At 44.1% G+C, this 27,957-nt stretch overlaps 3 protein-coding genes across 9 annotated transcripts; all 3 read right to left on the minus strand.

Annotated features, from left to right (window-relative positions):
* Positions 1–3,523: 3,523 nt before the first annotated feature.
* Positions 3,524–8,580, minus strand: LOC110503478 (extracellular calcium-sensing receptor-like). The gene is made up of 6 exons (XM_090219073.1): positions 8,297–8,580; positions 7,087–7,381; positions 6,377–6,666; positions 5,368–6,130; positions 4,702–5,047; positions 3,524–4,440 (listed from the first exon to the last, which is right to left on the minus strand). The coding sequence occupies exons 1-6, from the start codon at positions 8,578–8,580 to the stop codon at positions 3,524–3,526; spliced, it is 2,895 nt and encodes a 964-aa protein (XP_090075199.1).
* A 4,375-nt stretch (positions 8,581–12,955) lies between these two features.
* On the minus strand, positions 12,956–19,521 carry LOC110503479 (extracellular calcium-sensing receptor-like). 4 transcript variants are annotated; one of them, XM_090218952.1, is made up of 8 exons: positions 19,441–19,521; positions 17,918–18,021; positions 17,163–17,457; positions 16,405–16,694; positions 15,861–16,156; positions 15,460–15,668; positions 14,505–14,850; positions 12,956–14,043 (listed from the first exon to the last, which is right to left on the minus strand). In XM_090218952.1, exons 1-8 carry the CDS (start codon positions 19,519–19,521, stop codon positions 13,127–13,129), a joined length of 2,538 nt encoding a protein of 845 aa, XP_090075078.1. In that variant the 3' UTR covers positions 12,956–13,126. The 4 variants fall into 4 exon arrangements, with proteins under 4 accessions (XP_090075078.1, XP_021437489.3, XP_090075080.1 ...); XM_021581814.3 differs by lacking the exon at positions 19,441–19,521 and having other exon boundaries at positions 15,876–16,156; positions 17,918–18,201; XM_090218954.1 differs by lacking the exons at positions 17,918–18,021; positions 19,441–19,521 and having other exon boundaries at positions 15,460–15,680; positions 15,876–16,156; positions 17,163–17,438.
* Positions 19,522–21,935: 2,414 nt separating this feature from the next.
* LOC110503480 (extracellular calcium-sensing receptor-like) lies at positions 21,936–27,636 on the minus strand. 4 transcript variants are annotated; one of them, XM_090219159.1, is made up of 8 exons: positions 27,556–27,636; positions 26,272–26,375; positions 25,580–25,874; positions 24,754–25,043; positions 24,213–24,508; positions 23,779–23,987; positions 23,076–23,421; positions 21,936–22,852 (listed from the first exon to the last, which is right to left on the minus strand). In XM_090219159.1, exons 1-8 carry the CDS (start codon positions 27,634–27,636, stop codon positions 21,936–21,938), a joined length of 2,538 nt encoding a protein of 845 aa, XP_090075285.1. The 4 variants fall into 4 exon arrangements, with proteins under 4 accessions (XP_090075285.1, XP_090075284.1, XP_090075286.1 ...); XM_090219158.1 differs by lacking the exon at positions 27,556–27,636 and having other exon boundaries at positions 24,228–24,508; positions 26,272–26,555; XM_090219160.1 differs by lacking the exons at positions 26,272–26,375; positions 27,556–27,636 and having other exon boundaries at positions 23,779–24,002; positions 24,231–24,508; positions 25,580–25,855.
* Positions 27,637–27,957: the final 321 nt, after the last annotated feature.

Raw genomic sequence — 27,957 nt, forward strand, 5'->3', positions numbered from 1 at the left:
CAGCCTCCAGTACTTATGCTGCAGTAGTTTATGTGTCGGGGGGCTAGGGTCAGTTTGTTATATCTGGAGTACTTCTCCTGTCCTATTCGGTGTCCTGTGTGAATCTAAGTGTGCGTTCTCTAATTCTCTCCTTCTCTCTTTCTCTCTCTCGGAGGACCTGAGCCCTAGGACCATGCCCCAGGACTACCTGACATGATGACTCCTTGCTGTCCCCAGTCCACCTGGCTGTGCTGCTGCTCCAGTTTCAACTGACCTGAGCCCTAGGACCATGCCCCAGGAATACCTGACATGATGACTCCTTGCTGTCCCCAGTCCACCTGACTGTGCTGCTGCTCCAGTTTCAACTATTCTGCCTTATTATTATTCGACCATGCTGGTCATTTATGAACATTTGAACATCTTGACCATGTTTTGTTATAATCTCCACCCGGCACAGCCAGAAGAGGACTGGCCACCCCACATAGCCTGGTTCCTCTCTAGGTTTCTTCCTAGGTTTTGGCCTTTCTAGGGAGTTTTTCCTAGCCACCGTGCTTCTTCACCTGCATTGCTTGCTGTTTGGGGTTTTAGGCTGGGTTTCTGTACAGCACTTTGAGATATCAGCTGATGTACGAAGGGCTATATAAAATAAATTTGATTGAAATTTGAATAACCCCTAGTCACGCCCTGACCTACTACACCATAGAGAAACAAGGGCTCTCCATGGTCAGGGAATGACAGTAACCCCCCCCAAAGGTCCGGAATTCGGCCACAAAACCTGAAACCAAATGGGGGAGTTAGGGAGGTGACGAGCGTCGGTGGCGGCACCGGTGCGGGTCGTAGCCCCCCTCAGACCATAGATCCAACCATGGCGCCGGGCTTAACGCCTTCCCTGTACTGGGCACCGGCGCAGAGGAGGGCTCCTGCCCTGGAGCGGGACTGGACACCGTGCCCGTACTGGGCCCCAACGCAGAGGAAGGCTCCTGCCCTGGAGCAGGACTGGATGCCTTGCCTGGAAGCTCGTGACCGTTGACCGTTGCTGGATGTTCCGGACCGTTGACTGTCGCTGGAGGTTCCGGACCATTGATCGTCACTGGAGGTTCCGGACCATTGACAGTCGCCGGAAGCTCTGGACTGGGAACCGTCACCGGAAGCTCTGAACTGTGAACCGTCACCGGAAGCTCTGGACTGTGATCCGTCGCCGGAGGCCTAGTGAGTGGAGCCGGTACAGGTGGCACCGGACTGGTGACACACACTTCAGGGAGAGTGAGGGGAGCGAGCACAGGACGTACCGGACTGGGGAGACGCACTGGAGGCCTGGTGTGGAGCCGGCACAAGTGGCACCGGACTGGTGACACGCACTTCAGGGAGAGTGAGGGGAGGAGGCACAGGACGCACCAGACTGGGACAGCGCACTGGAGGCCAGATGCGTGGAGCCGGCACAGGTAGCACTGGACTGGTGACATGCACATTAGGAAGAGTGTGTGGAGGAGGCACAGGACGTACCGGACTGGGATTGCGCACTGGAGGCCTGGCATGTGGAGCCGGCACAGGTGGCACCGGACTGGTGACACGCACATTAGGGCGAGTGTGTGGAGGAAGCACAGGACGTACCGGACTGGGAAGGCGCCCTGGAGGCCAGATGAGTGACACCGGTGCAGATGGCACCTGACTGGTGTCACTCTCTTCAGCACTCCTGTACGGCAGCATTCTCATTGCTACCACCTCTCTCCGGAATCCCACACAGGCTCTGGCACTCTCCGCTGCTCGACCGCCAGCTCCATGTGCCCTCCCCAAAAGAATCTTGGGGTTTCTTTAGCAGCGGACTGACGACACGCTCCTCATGGCGAGAGCGAGGAACCGGCACAGAACATACCGGGCTGAGGAGGCACACTGGAGATGTGGTGCATGGAGCCGTCCCATATGGCACCGGACTGAGGACCCGCTCTTCAGCACGATTGCGCTGCCGCATACTCCTAGCCAACTCCATACTTCTGTATCCTTCCTCACACTGTTCCATCAACTCCCATGCGGGCTCTGGCACTCTCCTTGGGTCGACTGACCACATCTCTATCGCCTGCTCCATGTACTCTGGCTCTTCACGTGTTTCAGTCGGCCACCCCTTGTGCCCCCACCCCAAAAAATCTTGGGGTTGTCCTTGGGCTTCGGTGGACGCGAACCCTGGCGTCGTCGCTGTCCTCCATTATTACCTTCCGTCTGTCGCAAAGGGAGGGTCTCGCATCCACCCATCACTTCTTCCCATGTCCAAAACTCCTTTACCCCGTGGATACGCTGCTTGGTCCTCTTTTGGTGGGTTATTATGTCACGGTTGTCGGGACCAAGGCGCAGCGGATTTTGAGTTCCACATATTTATTCCAATGTGAAACTTAAGCCAAAACCAAGAAATCAAATTAACGAACAACGGTATGTGACTACGTGGTACACATGCTCAAACACAAAATAATATCCCAAAAACACAGGTGGGAAAAATGTCTACTTAAATATGATCCCCAAATAGAGACAAAGATTACAAGCTGCCTCTAATTGTGAATTATACAAAACACCAACAACAAAATATAAACTAGAACACAACATAGAAATGATAAACTAGAATAACACGTAGTCACGCCCTGACCTACTACACCATAGTGAAACAAGGGCTCTCTATGGTCAGGGCGTGACAGTACTATTGTTTGTACAGATGAACATGGTACCTTCAGGTGTTTGGAAATTGCTCCCAAGGATGAACCAGACTGTGGAGGTCTACAATTTTTTTTCTGAAGTCTTGGCCAATTTCATTTGATGTTACCATAATGTCAAGCAAAGAGGCACTGAGTTTGAAGGTAGGCCTTGAAATACATCCACAGGTACACCTCCAATTGACTCAAATGATGTCAATGAGCCTATCAGAAGCTTCTAAAGACATGGCATGTATTTCTGGTATTTTCCATGCCGTTTAAAGGCACAGTCAACTTAGTTTGTTATCTTCTCACCGACTTGAAGTGTGAAACAGTGAATTATAAGTGAAATAATCAGTCTGTAAACAACTGTTGGAAAAATGACCTGCGTCATGTACAAAGTAGACGTCCTAAAATAGTTACATTTGTTAACAAGAAAATTGTGGAGTTGTAATGACTCCAACCTAAGTGTATGTAAACTTCCGACTTCAACTGTGTATGAAAATGTTTATTATATTATTATAATACATAATATGATGAAATACAATATCAATTGAACACATGCACTTCAATGTTATACCAATTCATATAGGAATAAAGCTTTTCTCCAACAACATGGAAGTGGTTCCACTCTGTAGGCTACTGCTAATCACATCATTTTGCATTGTCAAATTAGATTTTAACACTCTAGATTTGAACAATCTCTCATAACATTGGAATATCTAATGTGAACCTGTCATGTTAATATTTACAATGTTACCAATGATTATGTGCTAAATTGTTGTTCATCTCTGTCAAAGTAGTCCTACCTAACTGTATGATAAACCATATAACTGAACGTTACAATGTTTTTTCCACTCAATCATTATTTAATAACGTATATCATTGGATGTCTTATCCCTAAGGTGTTTCTTGGTATTCTTCTCTGGCCTGAACAGAATAGTAAAGCATTTAGGAACAAATAATAGAAAGAACAACCCAAAGCTAGAGGTGATGATGGCAAAGATCTCCACAGCTACAGTCAACTTCCCAGGAGAGCTGACATAAGCTGGGATAAAGGTGATCCAGACTGCACAGAATATGAGCATGCTGAAGGTGATGAATTTGGCCTCATTGAAGTTATCAGGCAGCTTCCGAGCCAGAAAAGCCAGCACAAAGCACAAGAGAGACAGTAGTCCTATATAGCCCAACACAGCCCAGAAACCAATAGCTGAACCCACATCACACTCTAGAATGATCTTTTCCTTGTAGGTAGTGAGATTTTTAATGGGGAAGGGAGGGGACAGGACCAACCACAGAGTGCATATCAAAGCCTGGACAAACGTGAATGACACTACAGTCAATCTCTGCTGTGGAGGACCAAACCATTTCATGACATTACTGGCTGGAAGCGTAGCCCTGAAGGCCATCAACACCACTATTGTTTTCCCCAGAACACAAGAGATGCAGAGGACGAAGGTGATCCCAAACGCTGTGTGACGCAGCATACAGGACCATTCAGAGGGCCGGCCAATGAAAGTAAGAGAACACAGAAAACACAGAGCCAAGGAGAAGAGCAGCAGGAAGCTCAGCTCAGAGTTGTTGGCCCTGACGATGGCAGACGTTCGGTGTCGGTAAAAGACAGTTGCCGTGGCGATGGCCAGACAAGCCCCGCCCACAGAGCAGGCGGTCAGGATGATTCCAAGGACCTCGTGGAAGGACAGGAACTCTACAGACTTAAGGATACAGCGGTCTCTCTCAGCGTTGGGCCAGTACTCCTCGGGACAGATCAGACAGTCTGAAGAATCTGACCAGGACAAAACAACAGACATCAAATGTTAATAATAATAATAGATTCAGGTTTTATTTATTTACAAATACATGTCCCACAATGCTGCACTTTGTCAGTTTACAATAAAGAATGTTGAATTAATGTGCAGCTTACATGAGATAATAAGAACAGGAACATGATTGACAGACACTACCTTTGTAGTGCTGGTAATATGAATAAACCACTACTTAGTAAACTGTGATAGAAATTACTACACAACTGTTCCTATAGTCCTACCTGTGTTATTACTGATCTCTCCCTCTGCACATTGGATACAGTCATAACAGCATACAGGCTTTCCTTTCTGTATAGCCTTACGAGTGCCTGGGGGACAGCTCTGACTGCACACTGACACAGGTACTTGTGTACTGTTCTTTACCCAGGTGATTTCCCTCTCAATGTCAAGCCTCTGGTCAGGAGGCAGGGACGCATCATAGCGCCCCACTGTCACAAACTCAATCTTCCCACTCTTCCGTCTCTGCCAGTTGACCAGCTCATAGGTGGCCACTGGGTCCCCGTTGGCATCGAAAGACACCTGGTACCCGTTACGAGAGAAGTTCACCCTCCTCAATCTCTCCAGGACCTGTGGTTGGAAGGGCAAGGTAGAGAGAGAGAGAGGACGAGAGAAAAGGAGAGAGGTGAAGAGCGATGGAGATAAGGGAAGAGAGAGATGAGAGAAGGGATGAGAGATGGAGAGATAGATGGACAGAGGGGAAGAGAGAGATGAGAGATGGAGAAAGGGAAAGAAAGATGGAGAGAGAAACATTCAACATTCAACTCATTTTAATCAGATGTGTTACTTCAGAAGAAGTTGTAAAGTATAATGAGAACTCCTAGGCCTTCATACATGTTGTCTATATAAACATATTTATCAGGAAATTAGACTATAGACTTGTCACTCACCTGTGTTGGCTTCACATTAAGGTTTTTGTCACAGTTCACAGTGGAGTTTTCTCTCTCTTCACAAACGATGCTGTGGATGGCGTGTGCTATGGCATAAACAGCTTTATACACCATGTTAGTGACACGCAGCTGGGATGTATCTGTGTAGGGGGTCTGTAGCTGCTGTATATCCTCACTGCCATCACACACCTTCTCTTCAACCCCAACACCTGTAGAGGTCCCTATAGACAGACATAGAGAGATACCAAGAGACCAAGAGACCAAGAGACCAAGAGACAAAGAGACAAAGAGACCAAGAGACCAAGAGACCAAGAGACCGACCGACCGACAGACAGACAGACAGACAGACAGACAGACAGACAGACAGACAGACAGATAGATAGATAGATAGATAGATAGATAGATAGATAGATATATAGATAGATAGATAGATAGATAGATAGATAGATAGATAGATAGATAGATACCTATACCCAGCCTACAGCCAAAGGCTCCCTCCCAGAACTCAGTGAGCAGGGGAGAGTTGGACACCTTCTGTGGGGAGAGGTCCAGGAGGAAGTCCCTGAGGCCGGGGATGACAGAGCGTTGGATGCCAAATCCGATGGCCCCGGCACACAGGCCGAAACGCAGCAAATCTGGGTCAGTGACCCAGGACTCACTCCCGATCCACTGGCGGGGCGGAGAGGGCAGGCGTTCCATCTCCCTCAGCAGGATTCTCATGTCCCAAGCGGATACGAATGCAACCACCACCCGGGCTGTGGAGCTGGGAAACATGATTATATCATATGCTTATTATGCTGGTCATGTTTGTCATTCATTGGAATGTCTCAGTGAAGTGAACATGAACATTAGTATTCATCAACACTTTTGATATTCATAAGATACTGTATCCAAATCATGTTGGTCTCACAGATCAGCTTCGGGAAAAGAGAGAAATAACAATAGTATGTTTTATAAATATGGTCTTGCATTTGTATGAATGAAAAGTTCACTAGTAATCATGCATCACCTGCGGATCACGTCGGCCACCCGTTGCACTCTGCTGAGTGGGTTGGTAAGGGAGAAGGCTTCAGAATACTCTACACAGATGCCTTCCTTTTGTGCTGCCTGAAGGAAAGCCGCCATCCCGTTATTACCGTAGTCAGAGTCGGAACGGACCGCCCCAATCCAGGTCCAGCCGAAGTGCCTGATGAGGTGGGCCAGAGCGGCAGCCTGGAACTGATCACTGGGGATGGTTCTGAAGAAGGTTGGATACTGTTTCTTATCACTCAGACAAGCACAGGTGGAATAGTGGCTCACCTTGGTAAAAACAGACAGTCGAAAACATGAGAAAGAACATAATGTCGGCCTAACAACTAATGTATTGGCAACTTCCTGTTTTTTTTATTTAGTATTTTTATTTGTTTTTCATTGGGTCAGAATGGTAAGGATACACAAAAGTGTGACACCATTCCCTTGCCTCCCATAAAAACTGAGCCTATGAAATATAGTCCTCAGATCATGTTTTAATGACTACAGAAGTTCTCCAGACTCGTATTCCTCAGTCTATGTTAAAATGCCTTTCTGCACATAATTTCACGCAGAAATTTATATTCCTGAAAGAGAGGAGAATACGGTTGAAATACGGTAATTTAAAAGGTGAACTCATTCCTGAAAGAGAGGAGAATAAACTTCATTAAATTAAAAGAAGCTGAATGATTTCTTTCCACAGGAGTTTACCTGAGGAATGCCGAAAGGGCTGATGATGCGCAACATGCTGATGGTTGGCGAGGAGGCAGACTCGCCCACGATAGCTGTCACTGTAGAAGACCCCGAGCACTCTTCTCCGGTATCAAACATGGGGTCCAGGCCGTTAGCCAGCTGGAAGGCAACTTTTACGGCCATGGGGACCGAGTTGCATGAGTCGTGCACTTGATAACCAAGTGTGACACCTGGTAGAAGGTAGGAACTGTTGTTTATCTCCTCAACTGCGAAGACCATGGCGCGTGAGAAGCGCAACTCACGGGAATCCATACTGTAAATAGAAGATGGGTCAGTGAGCACCTCCTGATAAATGATGAACTAGCCTATAGAATGTTACCATGGCAAACAACCTAATATCTAGTATTATTTTCCACACCGTCTATATGACTACACTTTTGTTGTCTGTAATTGAGGACACTGTAGGTTAGTCTGCAATTGAAAATTTGATCCTTTGTAACAGGAGGCTTTAACTACACTCTCAGATACAAACACACTGATTATGGTCTTTAAAAACACTGTTTATCTGTCTTTAAACAGTGTTTATCTGTCATTAAACACATTGTTATTATTTCCTTAAACACATTGTTTATCTGTCATTAAACACACTGTTTATCTTTCCTTAAACACATTGTTTATCTTTCCTTAAACACATTGTTTCTCTGTCATTAACACGCTGTTTATCTGTCTTCAAGCGCACTGTATCTCTGTCTTTAAACACACTGTTTATCTGTCTTCAAGCGCACTGTATCTCTGTCTTTAAACAGTGTATCTCTGTCTTTAAACAGTGTTTATCTGTCATTAAACACATTGTTATTATTTCCTTAAACACATTGTTTCTCTGTCATTAACACGCTGTTTATCTGTCTTCAAGCGCACTGTATCTCTGTCTTTAAACACACTGTTTATCTGTCTTCAAGCGCACTGTATCTCTGTCTTTAAACAGTGTTTATCTTTCTTTAAACACACTGTTTATCTGGCATTAACACACTGTATCTCTGTCTGTAAACAAACTGTTTATCGGTATTTCAACACATTGATTCTCGGTCATTAACACACTGTTTATCGGACTTTAAACACACTGTTTGCCGGGCATTAAACACACTGTTCCTCTGTCTTTAAAACACAATTTATCTGTCTACCCACACAGCCACAGTCCTGTCCCCTGTTCCCTCTTGCGCTCACTGACCTCCCTGTGCACTGCAGGGGCTCAGGCAGGCTGGTGTAGCTGTGATCCACAGTGTGCATGTAGTAGTGCATGGAGAAAACACCCCCGATGACAAAGTCCCCGTCCTGGGAGAACACCGGAGGACGAGGGGTGCCTTGGAGCCTGCATCTGACAGACTCCAGCCCAGAGGCAGAGCTAGAGGCAGACGCGAGCAAGGCAAGCCCACCAGCCACCACAGCTAGATGTAGTAGAACCAGACTACCAGCCAGACTTGGATCTAGAGCAGGAGCCGGAGAGAGCCTCATTCCCCTGATGTGTAGAAGGTATGGAGTAATACAGCGCCACACAGAACCACATAGGTCAGGTTACCTCTCTACTCTGGGTTAAATACCCACCGTACCTCTGTGGGGATTCCTCTGGGAGCCACACTGTGGGTATGGCCATGCCGAGGAGGGAGGGGTTAGAAGGTGCTCTGCTCACCCATCCTGCTTCTTTCATCTATAGAGAGAATATGCACCAGCATCAGAACTACATTGACTGTAATGGTTTAGATAGACATAAACATACGTTAGACACACAATATCCATGAGCCTCTCTTATATTGTGAATTCTATGGTTATACCTAGATTATTTGTAGTTTTTCATGTTGTTTGTTTGTAATTTTTGTAATAACTTGGTGCTGCCTATCTTTGCCAGGACACTCTTGAAAAATAGATTTTAAATCTCAATGAGCCCTTCCTGGTTAAATAAAGGTTAAAAAAATAAAAATAATATTTCCCTTACTGTCTAGTCCTCTTGGAATGCTGGCTCTGCACAGTATTTCCTCAACTGTCTTCTTGGTATGCTGGTTCTATACAGTTATTCCTCTAGAGTCTAGTTCGCTTGGCACGCTGGCTCTACACGATATTTCCCCTACAGTTTAGATCATTTGTCACTTTGCCTTACTTATATGTCCTTTACAGTCTGGTCCTCTTGGTACGCTGGCTCTACACAGTATTTACCCAACAGTCTAGTCCTCCAGGCACTTTGGCTCTTCAAAGAATTTCTGCTAAAGTCTAGTCCATTTGGCATTTTGCCTCAATTATATTTCCTCTACAGTGTAATCCTCTTTGCACGCTGACTCTACCCAGTATATTCCCAACAGTCTAGTCCTCTTGGCATGCTGGCTCTTCAACGTATTTCTCCTACAGCCTAGTCCTCTTGGCTTGTTCCACACGTATATTTCCTCTACAGCCTAGTCCTCATGGTATTCTGGTTCTACAGAGTATTTCCCCTACTGTCTAGTCCTCCGGGCACGCTGGCACTACACAGTATTTTTTCTAAAGTCTAGTCCACTTGGTACGCTTCCTCTCTTATTGTTCCCCTACAGTCGAGTCCTCTTGAAACGTTGCCTCCCAATTGAAGTCAGAAGTTTACATTCACCTTAGCCAAATCCATTTAAACTCAGTGTTTCAAAATTCCTGACTTTTAATGAAGTAAAAATTCCCTGTCTTAAGTCAGTTAGGCTCACCACTTTATTTTACAAATGTGAAAAGTCTGAATAATAGTAGAGAAAATGATTTATTTCATTTTTTATTTCTTTCATCACATTCCCAGTGGGTCAGAAGTTTACATACACTCAATTAATACTTTGTGTCATTGTGTTTATTTTGTTTAACTTGGGTCAAACGTTTTGAGTAGCCTTCCACAAGCTTCCCACAATAAGTTGGGTGAATTTTGCCCCATTCCTCCTGACAGAGCTGGTGTAACTGAGTCAGGTTTGTCGGCCTCCTTGCTCGCACACGCTGTTTAAGTTCTGCCCACACATTTTCTGTAGGATTGAGGTCAGGGCTTTGTGATGGCCACTCCAATACCTTGACTTTGTTGTCCTTAAGCCAATTTAGCCACAACTTTGGAAGTATGCTTGGTGTCACTGTCCATTTGGAAGACCCATTTGCAACCAAGCTTTAACTGATGTCTTGAGATGTTGCTTCAATATATCCACATAATTCTCTTCTCATGATGCCATCTATTTTGTGAAGTGGACCAGTCCCTCCTGTAGCGAAGCAACCCCACAACATGATGCTGCCATCAACGTGCTTCATGGTTGGGATGGTGTTCTTCGGCTTGCAAGCCTCGTCCTTTTCCGCATGTGCAGTTTTATGGCGGTCTTTCAGGTTATGTCGATATAGGACTCGTTTTACTGTGGATACAGATACTTTTATACCTGTTTCCTCCAGCATCTTCACAAGGACCTTTGCTGTTGTTCTGGGATTGATTTGCACTTTTCGCACCAAAGCACGCTAATCTCTAGGAGACAGAAGGTGTCTTCTTCCTGAGCGGTATGATGCTTGCGCGGTCCCATGGTGTTTATACTTCCGTACTATTGTTTGTACAGATGAACGTGGTACCTTTAGGAGTTTGGAAATTGCTCCCAAGGATGAACCAGACTTGTAGAGGTCTACACGTTTTTTTTATCTGAAGGGCCAATAGGTGGCACTCTTTCCTCTGGTCTAAAAAATATATATCCCCATGCCCCAGGGCAGTGATTGGGGACACTGCCCTGTGTAGGGTGCCTTTTTTCAGATGGGACGTTAAACGGGTGTCCTGACTTTCTGAGGTCATTAAAGATCCCATGGCACTTATCGTGAGAGTAGGGGTGTTAACCCCGGTGTCCTGGCTAAATTCCCAATCTGTCCCTCACACCATCACGGTCACCTAATAATCCCCAGTTTACAATTTGCTCATTCATCCCCCCTCCTCTCCTCTGTAACTATTCCCCAGGTCGTTGCTGCAAATGAGAACGTGTTCTCAGTCAACTTACCTGGTAAAATAATGGATAAATAAAATAAAACCTGAAGTATTAACAAGGCATTCAGATTACAAAGTCAGATTTTTCTTAATACAGCTTTCAGATATTTTAATATATCATCAATTAGTCTTTGAATTAATGAATTATTCTTTACCTCATTCCAAACGTCGTAATTTTAATTTTGTTGGTTATCTGCACGAACCCAGTCTTCACTATGAGTCATCCATACATCAATGGTCTTAAATCCTTTATTTACTAACTAAGGAATTGACAGAAATGCATAAACAAACAGTAGATAGTTACAAGGAAATGATAACGGAGTTTCCCTAGTGGTATAAACCGGTATCGCGGCTTGGTGGACACAAAGGGAAGTGGGGGTCAACTGAGATGAGACACTACAAGTTGATAATTATTTGAAATGCTAATCTTTTGCACATGAACGCTCACTCATTCAGGAACAATTGCAATCAATATATTAATTTACGCTCAGTGTGTCGTCGGGTTCTCTGTTGAAAAGGTTGTTTCTGTTGGAGAGTTTGTCCGCCCTCTCTCTCTCTCTCTCTCTGCCGTGTTTGGAATTGATAGTTCAGTGTAACATTCAGCAATGTCATTATAGAATAGATGTTTCGGCGGTTTGTCGTCGTCGCGTTCAATGATAGCGAATTCCTAGCTGCAGATTACCAATTAGTATCAAAGATTTGTTCTTATTCTGTTGGTATCGATAGTCTAAGAGGTTAACCACGTGGTATGGTTCAAAGATTCAGTAATCTACTCAAACCTTAACTCCCTCCCTGATGAGGTACAGGTCTACAACCTTAGCCCTCTCGTGGTTCTCGAGGGAAGCTGATCAGAAGTGGGAAAACTCAGGTGGGGGTTTTATTCGGAACATAAAAAGGGGCAGTCCTCAATGTCTGCACTCATGGGCGGGCCTCTGATTTAGTTCAACTCCAAAGGGAATTGGAGTTTCATTCATTAAACAGTCTAAAATCACATTACATAATTTCACCAGTAGTTTTATCTTTACTCATTAATTTTATACAACAATTACATGTAAGCCTCATAACTGAGACTCTTTTATAAACAGGGTTATGGTAAAGTGGCTGTATTGTCTCTCATGGGTTTCACAAAATTGTACCAAACGGACCAGTTCGTAGCTAATTACTTCACTGATCTTTTATACATTCTCCAGAACATGAATATTGTTCGGTTCTCCAGCTCTGTGCTCTCATACAGAGCTTTGTTCTCTGTATGAAACTCACTCTCTCTCTACACTGTCTGGCAATGAGGAAGAATCTCCTCCAGGAATTTACGACCTCTCTGACCACAGCAGCATGGGTGTAGGAGAGAGAGAGAGGGGTGGGGGGGGGGGGGGGGTGGGGGGGGGGGGGGTGGTGCAGAATTAAGGGCATGGTGCTAGCTGAGTCCAAAGAGGGCAACGTCATGACACTATTTAAAGGCACAGTGAACTTAGTGTATGTACACTTCTCACACACTGGAAGTGTGAATTATAAGTGAAGTAATCTGTCTGTAAACAAATGTTGGAAAAATGACTTGTGTCATGCACAAAGTAGATGTCCTAGCAGACTTGCTAAAGCAATAATTTGTTAACAAGAAATCTGTAGTGTTGTTGAAAAACACGTTTTAATGACTCCAACTTCCAATTTCAACTGTATATGAAAATGTTTATTATATTATTATAATACATAATATGACGAATTACAATAGCAATTGAACACATGCACTTCAAGGTTCTATCAATTCATATAAGAATAAAGCTTTTTTTTTTACAGCTTTTCTCCAACAACATGGAAGTGGTTCCACTCTGTAGGCTACTGCTAATCACATCATTTAGCAGGTCAAATTAGATTTTAACACTCTAGATTTTAACAATCTCTCATAACATTGGAATATCTAATGTGAACCTGTGTAATGTTACTAGTTACAATTTTACCAATGATTATCTGCTAAATTGTTGGTCATCTCTGTCAGAGTAGTCCTACCAAACTGTATAATAAACCATATAACTGATTGTTACAATGTTTTTTAACCTCAATCATTTCTTAATAACGTTTATCATTGGATGTCTTCTCCATAAGGTGTTTCTTGGTGTTCTTCTCCGGCCTGAACAGAATAATAAAGCATTTAGGAACAAATAATAGAAAGAACAACCCAAAGCTAGAGGTGATGATGGCAAAGATCTCGACAGCTACAGTCAACTTCCCAGGAGAGCTGACATAAGCTGGGATAAAGGTGATCCAGACTGCACAGAATATGAGCATGCTGAAGGTGATGAATTTGGCCTCATTGAAGTTATCAGGCAGCTTTCGAGCCAGAAAAGCCAGCACAAAGCACAAGAGAGACAGGAGTCCTATATAGCCCAACACACCCCAGAAACCAATAGCTGAACCTACATCACACTCTAGAATGATCTTTTCCTTGTAGGTAGTGAGGTTTTTGATGGGGAAGGGGGGGGACAGGACCAACCACAGAGTGCATATCAAAGCCTGGACAAACGTGAAGGACACTACGGTTAATCTCTGCTGTGGAGGACCAAACCATTTCATGACATTACTGGCTGGAAGTGTAGCCCTGAAGGCCATCAACACCACTATTGTTTTCCCCAGAACACAAGAGATGCAGAGGACGAAGGTGATCCCAAACGCTGTGTGACGCAGCATACAGGACCATTCAGAGGGCCGGCCAATGAAAGTAAGAGAACACAGAAAACACAGAGTCAAGGAGAACAGCAGCAGGTAGCTCAGCTCAGAGTTGTTGGCCCTGACGATTGCCGAAGTTCGGTGTCGGTAGAAAACGGTTGTCGTGGCGATGGCCAGACATGCCCCGACCACAGAGCAGGCGGTCAGGATGATTCCGAGGACCTCATGGAAGGACAGGAACTCCACAGGCTTAAGGATACAGAGGTCTCTCTCAGCGTTGGGCCAGTACTCCTCGGGACAGATCAGACAGTCTGAAGAATCTGAACAGGACAAAACAACAGACATCAAATGTTAATAATAATAGATTCAGGTTTTATTTATTTACAAATACATGTCCCACAATGCTGCACTTTGTGAGTTTACAATAAAGAATGTTGAATTAATGTGCAGCTTACATGAGATTTTGATTCATTTTTTAATTTTTTTATTTCACCTTAATTTAAACAGATAGTCAAGTTGAGAACAAGTTCTCATTTACAACTGAGACCTGTCCAAGATAAAGCAAAGCAGTTCGACACAGACAACAACACAGACTTACATATGGAGTAAAACAAACATACAGTCAATAATACAGTAGAAGCAAGTCTATATAGATAACAAGAATAGGAACATGATCGACAGACACTACCTTTGTAGTGCTGGTAATATGAATAAACCACTACTTAGTAAACTGTGATAGAAATTACTACACAATTTTTGCCAACTATTCCTATAGTCCTACCTGTGTTATTACTGATCTCTCCCTCTGCACATTGGATACAGTCATAACAGCATACGGGCTTTCCTTTCTGTACAGCCTTACGAGTCCCTGGGGGACAGCTCTCACTGCACACTGACACAGGTACTTGGGTACTGTTCTTTACCCAGGTGATTTCCCTCTCCATGTCAAACCTCTGGTCAGGAGGCAGGGACGCATCATAGCGCCCCACTGTCACAAACTCCATCTTCCCACTTTCCCGTATCTGCCAGTTGACCAGCTCATAGGTGGCCACTGGGTCCCCGTTGGCATCGAAAGACACCTGGTACCCGTTACGAGAGAAGTTCACCCTCCTCAATCTCTCCAGGACCTGGGGGTTTGACGGGGAAGAGAGAGAGAGAGAGATGGGACGAGAGAGAAGGAGAAAGATGAAGAGAGATGGAGATAAGGGAAGAGAGAGATGAGAGAAGGGATGAGAGAGAAGGAGAGAGGGTAAGGGAGATGGAGATAAGGGAAGAGATAGATGAGTGAGTGGAAGAGAAATGGTGAGATAGATGGACAGAGGGGAAGAGAGAGATGAGAGATGGAGATAAGGGAAGAGAGAGATGAGAGAAGGGATGAGAGAGATGAGAGAAGGGATGAGAGAGATGATAGAAGGGATGAGAGAGAAGGAGAGAGGGGAAGGGAGATGGAGATAAGGGAAGAGATAGATGAGTGAGTGGAAGAGAAATGGTGAGAAAAATGGACAGAGGGGAAGAGAGAGATGAGAGATGGAGAAAGGGGAAGAAAGATGGAAAGAGAGAAATGGAGAGAAGGGAATATAGATGGAGAGAGAAACAGAACATTAATTCAAATGAAATTTATCAGATGTGTTACTTCAGAAGAAGTTGTGAAGTATAATGAGGACTCCTAGGCCTTCATACATGTAGTCTATATAAACATATTTATCAGGAAATTATACTACAGACTTGTTTTTCACCTGTGTTGGCTTCACATTAAGGTTTTTGTTACAGTTCACAGTGGAGTTTTCTCTCTCTTCACAAACGATGCTGTGGATGGCGTGTGCTATGGCATAAACAGCTTTATACACCATGTTAGTGACACGCAGCTGGGATGTATCTGTGTAGGGGGTCTGTAGCTGCTGTATATCCTCACTGCCATCACACACCTTCTCTTCAACCCCAACACCTGTAGAGGTCCCTACAGACAGACAGACAGACAGACAGACAGACAGACAGACAGACAGACAGACAGACAGACAGACAGACAGACAGACAGACAGACAGACAGACACATGTAAATAGATCGATGGACAGAAAGATTGGTGGATGGATGGATGGATGGATAGATAGATATATAGATAGATAGATAGATAGATACCTGTCCTCATCCTACAGCCAAAGGCTCCCTCCCAGAACTCAGTGAGCAGGGTAGAGTTGGACACCTTCTGTGGGGAGAGGTCCAGGAGGAAGTCCCTGAGGCCGGGGATGACAGAGCGTTGGATGCCAAATCCGATGGCCCCGGCAAACAGTCTGAAGCGCAGCATATCTGGGTCAGTGACCCAGGTCTCGCTCCCGATCCACTGGCGGGGCGGAGAGGGCAGGCGTTCCATCTCCTCCAGCAGGATCCTCATGTCCCCAGAAGATACAAATGCAACCACCACCCGGGCTGTGGAGCTGGGGAACATGATTATATCACATGCTTAATATGCTGGTCATGTTTGTCATTTACTGGAATGTCTCAGTGAAGTGAACATGAACATTTGTATTAATCAACACTTTTGACATTCTTAAGATATGCAAATTATGTAGGTCTCACAGATCAGCGTTGGGAAAAGAGAGAAATTAATAACAATAGTATTTTTAAAAAAAAATATGGTCTTGCATTTGTGTGAATGAAAAGTTCACCAGTAATCACGGATCACCTGCGGATCACGTCAGCCACCCGTTGCACTCTGCTGAGTGGGTTGGTACGGGAGAAGGCTTCAGAATACTCCACACAGATACCCTCCTCTTGTGCTGCCTGCAGGAAAGCAGCCATCCCGTTGTTACCATAGTCAGAGTCGGAACGGACCGCCCCAATCCAGGTCCAGCCGAAGTGCCTGATGAGGTGGGCCAGAGCGGCAGCCTGGAACTGATCACTGGGGATGGTTCTGAAGAAGGTTGGATACTGTTTCTTATCACTCAGACACGCACAGGTGGAAAAGTGGCTCACCTAGTTAAAAACAGACAGTCGAAAACATGAGAAAGAACATAATGTCGGCCTCACAACTCTAATGTATTGGCAACTTCCTGTTTTTTTTATTTAGCTATTTTTAATGATGTTAGGGAGACATTAATAATAATAAGCCAACTCATTGTTTTTCATTGTGCCAGAATAAAAAGGTACACAAAAGTGTGACACTAATCCCTGGTCTCCCATAACAACCTAGCCTATGAAAGGTAGTCCTCAGATCATTTTAAAAATCCTAGAGAAGTTCTCCAGACTCATAGTCCTCAGTCTATGTTCAAATGGTTTTCTCCACATCATTTCAGACAGAAATGTATATTCCTGAAAGAGAGGAGAATACAGTTGGAATACAGAGAATTAAAAGTGGAACTCATTCCTGAAAGAGAGGAGAATATAAACTAGAAATATAGTAAATTAAATTAAGCTGAATGATTTCTTTCCACTGGAGTTTACCTGAGGAATACCGAAAGGGCCGATGATGCGCAACATGCTGATGGTTGGCGTGGAGGCAGACTCGCCAACAATAGCTGTCACGGTAGTCGACCCCGAGCACTGTTCTCCGGTATCAAACATGGGGTCCAGGCCATTAGCCAGCTGGAAGGCCACTTTCACGGCCATGGGGACCGAGGAGCAGGAGTCGTGCACTTGATAACCAAGCGTGATTCCCGGTAGAAGGTCTGAACTGTTATTTATCTCCTCAACTGCAAAGACCATGGCGCGCGAGAAGCGCAACTCACGGGAATCCATTCTGTAAATAGAAGATAGGTCAGTGAGCACCTCCTGATAAATGATGAACTAGACTATATAATGTTACCATGGCAAACAGCCTAATATCTAGTATTATTTTCCATACCGTCTATATGACTACACTTTTGTTGTCTGTAATTGAGGACACTGTAGGTTAGTCTGCAATTGAAAATGTGATCCTTTGTAACAGTAGGCTTTACCTACACTTTTAATCTGTCTTTAAACACACTTTTAATATGCCTTTAAACGCTGTTTATCTGTTTTTAAAACACTGTTTATCTGTCTTTAAACAGACTGTCTCTTTAAAAAAAGTTTATCATCCTTAAATACACTATTTATCTGTCTTTAAACACACTGTTTATCTGTCTTTAAACACACTGTCTCCATGTCTTTAAACACAGTTTATCTGTCTCCCCACACAGCCACAGTCCTGTCCCCTGTTCCCTCTTGCGCTCACTGACCTCCCTGTGCACTGCAGGGGCTCAGGCATGCTGGTGTAGCTGTGATCCAAAGTGTTCAAATAGTAATGAATGGAGAAAACACCTCCGATGACAAAGTCCCCGTCCTGGGAGAACGCCGGAGGACGAGGGGTGCCTTGGAGCCTGCATCTGACAGACTCCAGCCCAGAGGCAGAGCTAGAGGCAGACGCGAGCAAGGCAAGCCCACCAGCCACCACAGCTAGATATAGTAGAACCAGACTACCAGCCAGACTTGGATCCAGAGCAGGAGCCGGAGAGAGCCTCATTCCCCTGATGTGTAGAAGGTATGGAGTAATACAACGCCACACAGACCCACATAGGTCAGGTTACCTCTCTTCTCTGGGTTAAATACCCACCGTACCTCTGTGGGGATTCCTCTGGGGGCCACACTATGGGTAATGCCATGCCAAGGAGGGAGGAGCTAGAGGCTGCTCTGCTCACCCAGTCAGGTCCTGCTTCTTTCAGCTATAGAGAGTGTATGCGCCAGTATCAGAACTACATTGACTGTAATGGTTTAGATAGACATAAACATACATTATTCACACATGAACCATGAGCCTCTTATATTTCCCTTACTGTCTAGTCCCCTTGTCCCGCTGACTCTACACAGAATGTATTCAAAATTTTAATCCTAATGGCAGACTGTCTCTACAGAGTATTTCCCCTTAAGTCTAGTCCTCTTGACACTTTGCCTCACAGTTGAAGTCAGAAGTTTACATTCACCTTAGCCAAATCCATTTAAACTCTGTTTTTCAAAATTGCTGACTTTTAATCCAAGTTAAAATTCCCTGTTTTAGGTCAGTTAGGATCACCACTTTATTTTAAGAATGTGAAAAGCTTTTATTTCTTTCATCACATTCCCAGTGGGTCAGAAGTTTACATACACTCAATTAATATTTGGTATCATTGCCTTTAAATTGTTTATCTTGGGTCAAACGCTTTGGGTAGTCTTCCACAAGCTTCCCACAATAAGTTGGGTGAATTTTGGCCCATTTCTCCTGACAGAGCAGGTGTAACTGAGTCAGGTTTGTATGCCTCCTCGCTCGCACACGCTTTTCCAGTTCTGCCCACAAATGTTCTATTGCATTGAGGTCTGGGCTATGTGATGGCCACTCCAATACCTTGACTTTGTTGTCCTTAGGCCATTTTTGCCACAACTTTGGAAGTATGCTTGGGGTCACTGTTCATTTGGAAGATCCATTTGCGACCAAGCTTTAACTTCCTGACTGATGTCTTGAGATGTTGCTTCAATATATCCACATAATTTTCTCTCCTCATGATGCAATCTATTTTGTGAAGTGCACCAGTCCCTCCTGCAATAAAGCAACCACACAACATGATGCTGCCACCCCGTGCTTCACGGATGGGATGGTGTTCTTCGGCTTGCAAGCCTCCTCCTTTTTCCTCCAAACATAACGATAGTCACGATCTTTGTCCCCATATGCAGTTGCAAACCGTAGTCTGGCATTGTTAAGGTGATTTTGGAGCTGTGGCTTCTTCCTTGCTGAGCGGCCTTTCAGGTTATGTCGATATAGGACTCGTTTTACTGTGCATACAGATACTTTCGTACCTGTTTCCTCCAGCATCTTCACAAGGTCCTTTGCTGTTGTTCTGTGATTGATTTGCACTTTTCGCACCAAAGTACGCTAGTCTCTAGGAGACAGAACGCGTCTTCTTCCTGAGTGGTATGACGCCTGCGTGGTCCCATGGTGTTTATACTTGAAACCTATTCTTTGTACAGATGAACGTGGTACTTCAGGCATTTGGAAATTGCTCCCAAGGATGAACCAGACTTGTGGAGGTCTACAAGTTTATTTCTGAGGTCTTGGCCGATTTCATTTGATTTTCCCATGATGTCAAGCAAGGAGGCACTGAGTTTGAAGGTAGGCCTTTAAATACATCCACAGGTACACCTCCAATTGACTTAAATAATGTCAATTAGCCTATCAGAACCTTCTAAAGCCATGACATATTTATCTAGAATTTTCCAAACTGTTTAAAGGCATAGTCAACTTAGTATATGTAAACGTCTCACCCACTGGAAGTAAGAACCAGTGAATTATAAGTGAAATAATCTGTCTGTAAACAATTGTTGGAAATATTACTTGTGTCATGCACAAAGCAGATGTCCTAATAGACTTGCCAAAACTATCATTTGTTAACAAGAAATGTGTGGAGTTGTTAAAAAACGAGTTGTAATGACTCCAACCTAATTGTATGTAAACTTCTGACTTCAACTGTGTATGAAAATGTTTATTATATTATTATAATACATAATATGATGCATTACAATATTAATTGAACACATGCACTTCAATGTTGTATCAATTCAATAAGGAATAAAGCTTTTCTCCAACAACATGGAAGTGATTCCACTCTGTAGGCTACTGCTAATCACATCATTTAGCAGGTCAAATTTGATTTTTAAATATATATATATTTTTTATCACTTTATTTCAACAAGGAACACAGCCTGAGACCAAGGTCTCTGTTATAGCTGGGCCCTAGGTATACATGTTTACACATACAGTTTATGTACAATGATTAAAACACTAAACAAGACAAACAAAACTATCACAGATAACACAATAAACATACAGAAACAGATTTAATTTACACGTAGGTTATTCTACTAACAGCACAAGAACTTGTCTTTCCTAAAACAGTTACAAGCAATTAAAAAATAAAAAAATGCTCCAATAAATATTTAGAATGATCAAGGGGAACAAGAGTCTCAAGTTTAAGTTTAGTCTGCAGGCTATTCCATAGGCAAGGAGAGTATTAGGAAAAGGCAGCCATACCCAACTCTGTGGAAATCACATGGGCCTCAAGTGTAATCCATGCTTGAGACCTGGTTTTAGGATATACAATTCTAATATTGATGAGTGATGATAAATTAGAAGGTAGCTTTTCAGAAGTGCTTTATAGACAAACACGAGAGCGTGTTCTCGTCTCACAGACAGCAAAGTTCAACCAACAATTTGATATAAAACACAGTGGTGAGTTCTGTAGCTAGCACCCGTAATAAACCTAAGTGCGCAATGAGAAGTAGCACCCAGCTATTTAAGTGTTGATGCCGTTGAATGCATGTAAATAATATCCCCATAATATATAACAGACATAAGAGTAGCTTGCATCATTTGTCTTCTATTTGTAGAGGACAAGCATGTCCTGTTTCTATAGAGGTAGCCTAGCTTGATTTCTAGCCGTTTACAAAGCTGGTTAATATGCATTTTAAAAGAAAGTTCATCATCCAACCATATCCATAAGTATTTATATGCAGAGACCTGATTATTCGAGAACCATCTAAGCTCGTAAGTGCAAGTGTATTTTCAACCAACTTTTTGAACCTATTGAAATCATAAAATGTGTATTCTTTGCATTTAAAACAAGTTTCAGCTGTATAAATACCTTTGTAATATCTCAAAATGTGTCTCCAATAGTGATAATGCTTTGTCAGCTGTTGATGCGATAGAGTAGATGACAGTGTCATCAGCATTTAAATTAATTTGCCACTTTCTTATCTCATCACCGATGTTGTTTATGTAGAGAGTGAACAGTAATGGACCAAGTATAGAACCTTGTGGGACCCCTTTAACCAACTCCAATGGCTTTTACCTGGATGCCGTCAACTCTAACAGCCTGACTTCTATCCTTTAGATAGTCATGAAACCAACGACAGGCATCCAATCCCAGTGTTAATGACGACAGCTTACCCAAAAGCATCGAATGGTCTACAGTGTCAAAAAATTTAGATAAATCTGTGAACAAGGCAGCACAGTACTGTCTATTATCGAGGGCATTAGTAATATCATTTTAACAATCTAGATTTTAACAATCTCTCATAACATTGGTATATCTAAAGTGAACCTGTGTCATGTTACTAGTTACAATGTTACTAATGATTAGCTGCTAAATTGTTGGTCATCTCTGTCAAAGTAGTCTTGTATGATAAACCATATAACTGATTGTTACAATGTTTTTTAACCTCAATCATTTCTTAATAACGTTTATCATTGGATGTCTTCTCCATGAGGTGTTTCTTGGTGTTCTTCTCCGGCCTGAACAGAATAATAAAGCATTTAGGAACAAATAATAGAAAGAACAACCCAAAGCTAGAGGTGATGATGGCAAAGATCTCCACAGCTACAGTGAACTTCCCAGGAGAGCTGACATAAGCTGGGATAAAGGTGATCCAGACTGCACAGAATATGAGCATGCTGAAGGTGATGAATTTGGCCTCGTTGAAGTTATCCGGCAGCTTCCGAGCCAGAAAAGCCAGCATAAAGCACAAAAGAGACAGGAGTCCTATATAGCCCAACACAGCCCAGAAACCAATAGCTGAACCCACATCACACTCTAGAATGATCTTTTCCTTGTAGGTAGTCAGGTTTTTAATGGGGAAGGGAGGGGACAGGACCAACCACAGAGTGCATATCATAGCCTGGACAAACGTGAAGGACACTACAGTCAATCTCTGCTGTGGAGGACCAAACCATTTCATGACATTACTGGCTGGAAGTGTAGCCCTGAAGGCCATCAACACCACTATTGTTTTCCCCAGAACGCAAGAGATGCAGAGGACGAAGGTGATCCCAAATGCTGTGTGACGCAGCATACAGGACCACTCAGAGGGCCGGCCAATGAAAGTAAGAGAACACAGAAAACACAGAGCCAAGGAGAAGAGCAGCAGGAAGCTCAGCTCAGAGTTGTTGGCCCTGACGATGGCCGATGTTCGGTGGCGGTAGAAGACAGTTGCCGTGGCGATGGCCAGACAAAACCCGCCCATAGAGCAGGCAGTCAGAATGATTCCGAGGACCTCGCGGAAGGACAGGAACTCCACAGGCTTAAGGATACAGCGGTCTCTCTCAGCGTTGGGCCAGTACTCTTCTGGACAGATCAGACATTCTGAAGAATCTGACCAAGACAAAACAACAGACATCAAATGTTAATAATAATAAATTTAGGTTTTATATTTTTACAAATACATGTCCCACAACACTGCACTTTGTCAGTTTACAATAAAGAATGTTGAATTAATGTGCTGCTTACATGAGATAATAAGAAAAGGAACATGATTGACAGACACTACCTTTGTAGTGCTGGTAATATGAATAAACCACTATTCCTATCGTCCTACCTGTGTTATTGCTGATCTCTCCCTCTGCACATAGGATACAGTCATAACAGCATACAGGCTTTCCTTTCTGTACAGCCTTACGAGTGCCTGGGGGACAGCTCTCACTGCAAACTGACACAGGTACTTGCGTACTGTTCTTTACCCAGGTGATTTCCCTCTCCATGTCAAGCCTCTGGTCAGGAGGCAGGGACGCATCATAGCGCCCCACTGTCACAAACTCCATCTTCCCACTCTCCCTTGTCTGCCAGTTGACCAGCTCATAGGTGGCCACTGGGTCCCCGTTGGCATCGAAAGACACCTGGTACCCGTTACGAGAGAAGTTCACCCTCCTCAATCTCTCCAGGACCTCGGGGTTGGAAGTGCAAGTGAGAGAGTGAGAGGGGAAAAGAGAGAAGGAGAGAGGTGTAGAGAGATGGAGATAAGGGAAGAGAGACGTTAGTGAGGGGATGAGAGAAGGAGATATAGATGGAGAGAGGGGAATAGAGAGATGAGAGAAGGAGCAAGAAGAAGAAAGATGGAAAGAGAGAAATGGAGAGAAGGGAATATAGATGGAGAGAGAAACAGAACATTAATTCAACTCTTTTTTATCAGATGTGTTACTTCAGAAGAAGTTGTAAAGTATAATGAGAACTCCTAGGCCTTCATACATATAGTATAAACAAACATATTCACCAGGAAATTAGACTATAGACTTGTCATTCACCTGTGTTGGCTTCACATTAAGGTTTTTGTCACAGTTCACAGTGGAGTTTTCTCTCTCTTCACAAACGATGCTGTGGATGGCGTGTGCTATGGCATAAACAGCTTTATACACCATGTTAGTGACACGCAGCTGGGATGTATCTGTGTAGGGGGTCTGTAGCTGCTGTATATCCTCACTGCCATCACACACCTTCTCTTCAACCCCAACACCTGTAGATGAGGTCCCTACAGACAGACAGACCGATAGACAGACAGACAGACAGACAGACAGACAGACAGACAGACAGACAGACAGACAGACAGACAGACAGACAGACAGACAGACAGACAGACAGACAGATAGACAGACAGACAGACATGTAAATAAAATATTCAATAGACAGATGGATGGATGGATGGATGGATGGATGGCTGGGTGGATGGATAGATAGATACCTATCCTCAGCCTACAGCCAAAGGCTCCCTCCCAGAACTCAGTGAGCAGAGGAGAGTTGGACACCTTCTTTGGGGAGAGGTCCAGGAGGAAGTCCCTGAGGCCGGGGATGACAGAGCGTTGGATGCCAAATCCGATGGCCCCAGCACACAGGCCGAAGCGCAACATATCTGGGTCAGTGACCCAGGACTCGCTCCCGATCCACTGGCGGGGCGGAGAGGGCAGGCGTTCCATCTCCCTCAGCAGGATTCTCATGTCTCCAGAGGCTACGAATGCCACCACCACCCGGGCTGTGGAGCTGGGGAACATGATTATATCACATGCTTAATATGCTGGTCATGTTTGTCATTCATAGGAATGTCTCAGTGAAGTGAACATGAACATTAGTATTCATCAACACTTTTGACATGCTTAAGATATGCAAATCATGTTGGTCTCACAGATCAGCTTTGGGAGAAGAGGGAAGTTAATAACAATAGAATTTTATACAAATACGGTCTTGCATTTGTGTGAATGAAAAGTTCACCAGTAATCACGGATCACCTGCGGATCACGTCAGCCACCCGTTGCACTCTGCTGAGTGGGTTGGTACGGTAGAAGGCTTCAGAATACTCCACACAGATGCCCTCCTCTTGTGCTGCCTTTAGGAAAGCAGCCATCCCGTTATTACCGTAGTCAGAGTCAGAACGGACCGCCCCAATCCAGGTCCAGCCGAAGTGCCTGATGAGGTTTGCCAGAGCCGCAGCCTGGAACTGATCACTGGGGATGGTTCTGAAGAAGGTTGGATACTGTTTCTTATCACTCAGACACGCACAGGTGGAAGATTGGCTCACCTAGGTAAAAACAGACAATCAAAAACATGAGAAAGAACATCATGTTGGCCAAACAACTCTAATGTATTAGCTACTTCCTGCTATTTTCTTTAGCTGTGTAGTTTGATGTTAGGGATACATTAATAATAATAAGCCAACTAATTTTCTTTCATAAGGCCAGAATGAAAACGGATACACAAAAGTGTGACACCAATCCCTGGTCTCCTTTAACAACCTAGCCTATGAAAGATAGTTCTCAGATCATGTTTAAAATCCTACAGAAGTTCTCCACACTAAAAGTTCTCAGTCTCCAGACTCATAATCCTCGGTCTATGTTCAACTGCCTATAGATGTTCTCCAGACTCATTGTCCTCAGTCTATGTTCAAATGCCTTTCTCCACATAACTTCTCATAGAAGTGTATATTCTTGAAAGAGAGCATAATATAGTTTGAATACAGTGAATTAAAAGATGAAATCATTCCTGAAAAAGAGGAGGACATACACTAGGAATTCAGTAAATTAAAAGAAGCTGAATGATAAATTTCCACAAGTTTACCTGAGGAATGTCGAAAGGGCCGGTGATGCGCAACATGCTGATGGTTGGCGTGGAGCCAGACTCGCCCACGATAGCTGTCACTGTAGCCGACCCCGAGCACTGTTCTCCGGTATCAAACATGGGGTCCAGGCCGTTAGCCAGCTGGAAGGCCACTTTCACGGCCATGGGGACCGAGGAGCAGGAGTCGTGCACTTGATAACCAAGGGTGACACCCGGTAGCAGGTGTGAACTGTTGTTTATCTCCTCAACTGCGAAGACCATGGTGCGCGAGAAGCGCAACTCACGGGAATCCATACTGTAAATAGAAGATAGGTGAGTGAGCACCTCCTGACGAATCACAAACTAGCCTATATAATGTTACCATGGCAAACAGCCTAATATCTATAATTATTTTCCATACCGTCTATATGTCTACACTTTTGTTGTCTGTAATTGAGTACATTGTAGTCAAGCCTGCATTTGAAAATGTGATCCTTTGTAACAGTAGTCTTTAACTACACTCTCAGATACAAACACACTTGTAATCTGTTTTCACACCACTGTTTACCTGTCTTTAAAAAGCTGTTTATCTGTCTTTAAACACATTGTTTCTCGGCCTTTAATCACACTGTTCCTCTGTATTTAAAATACAATTCATCTGTCTACCCACACAGCCACAGTCCTGTCCCTTGTTCCCTCTTGCGCTCACTGACCTCCCTGTGCACTGCAGGGGCTCAGGCATGCTGGTGTAGCTGTGATCCACAGTGTGCATATAGTAATGGATGGAGAAAACACCCCCGATGACAAAGTCCCCGTCCTGGGAGAACGCCGGAGGACGAGGGGTGCCTTGGAGCCTGCATCTGACAGACTCCAGCCCAGAGGCAGAGACAGAGGCAGACGAGAGCAAGGCGAGCCCACCAGCCACCACAGCTAGATGTAGTAGAACCAGACTATCAGACAGACTTGGATCCAGAGCAGGAGACGGAGAGAGCCTCATTCCCCTGATGTGTAGAAGGTATAGAGTAATACAGCGCCACACAGAACCACATAGGTCAGGTTACCTCTCTGCTCTGGGTTAAATACCCACCGTACCTGTGTGGGGATTCCTCTGGGGGCCACACTGTGGGTATGGCCATGCAAAGGAGGGAGGGGTTTAGAAGGTGCTCTGCTCACCCATCCTGCTTCTTTCCACTATAGAGAGTGTACGCACCAATATCAGAACTACGTTGACTGTAATGGTTTCGATAGCCATAAACATACATTAGATACACAATATCCATGAGCCTCTCTTATATTTCCCTTAGTGTCTAGTCTTCTTGGTACGCTGGCTCTCTTATATTTCCTATACAGTCTAGTCCTCTTCGCACGTTGCCTCACTTACAGTTGAAGTCGGAAGATTACATTCACCTTAGCCAAATACATTTAAACTCAGTTTTTCAAAATTCCTGACATTTAATCCAAGTAAAAATTCACTTTTAGGTCAGTAAGTTTTAGGTCAGTAAGGATCACCACTTTATTTTACGAATGTGAAATGTCAGAATGATAGTAGAGAAAATTAATTATTTCAGCTTTTATTTCATTGAGGTCAGGGCTTTGTGAAGGCCACTCCAATATCTTGACTTTGTTGTCCTTAGGCCATTTTGCTACAACTTTGGAAGTATGCTTGGAGTCACAGTCCATTTGGAAGACCCCCTTGCGACCAAGCTTTAACTTCCTGACTGATGTCTTGAGATGTTGCTTCAATATATCCACATATTTTTCTCTCCTCATGATGCCATCTATTTTGTGAAGTGCACCAGCCCCTCCTGCAGCAAAAAACCCCACAACATGATGCTGCCACCAACGTGCTTCACGGTTGGGATGGTGTTCTTCGATTTGCAAGCCTCCCTCTTTTTCCTCCAAACATAATGATGGTTTTGTTCTATGTCCCCATGTGCAGTTGCAAACCATAGTCTGGCATTGTTATGGCGGTTTTGGAGCAGTGGCTTCTTCCTTGCTGAGCGGCCATTCAGGTTATAACGATATAGGACTCGTTTTAGTGTGGAGATAGATACTTTCGTACCTGTTTCCTCCAGCATCTTCACAAGGTCCTTTGCTGTTGTTCTGGGATTGATTTGCACTTTTCGCACCAAAGTACGTTAATCTCTAGGAGAACGAAGCGTCTTCTTCCCGAGCGGTATGACGCCTGCGTGGTCCCATGGTGTTTATATCAAATCAAATCAAATCAAATCAAATGTATTTATATAGCCCTTCGTACATCAGCTGATATCTCAAAGTGCTGTACAGAAACCCAGCCTAAAACCCCAAACAGCAAGCAATGCAGGTGTAGAAGCACGGTGGCTAGGAAAAACTCCCTAGAAAGGCCAAAACCTAGGAAGAAACCTAGAGAGGAACCAGGC

Source organism: Oncorhynchus mykiss, chromosome 24, assembly GCF_057628025.1.
Source record: "Oncorhynchus mykiss isolate SJ-2025 chromosome 24, ASM5762802v1, whole genome shotgun sequence".
Lineage (NCBI taxonomy): Eukaryota > Metazoa > Chordata > Actinopteri > Salmoniformes > Salmonidae > Oncorhynchus > Oncorhynchus mykiss.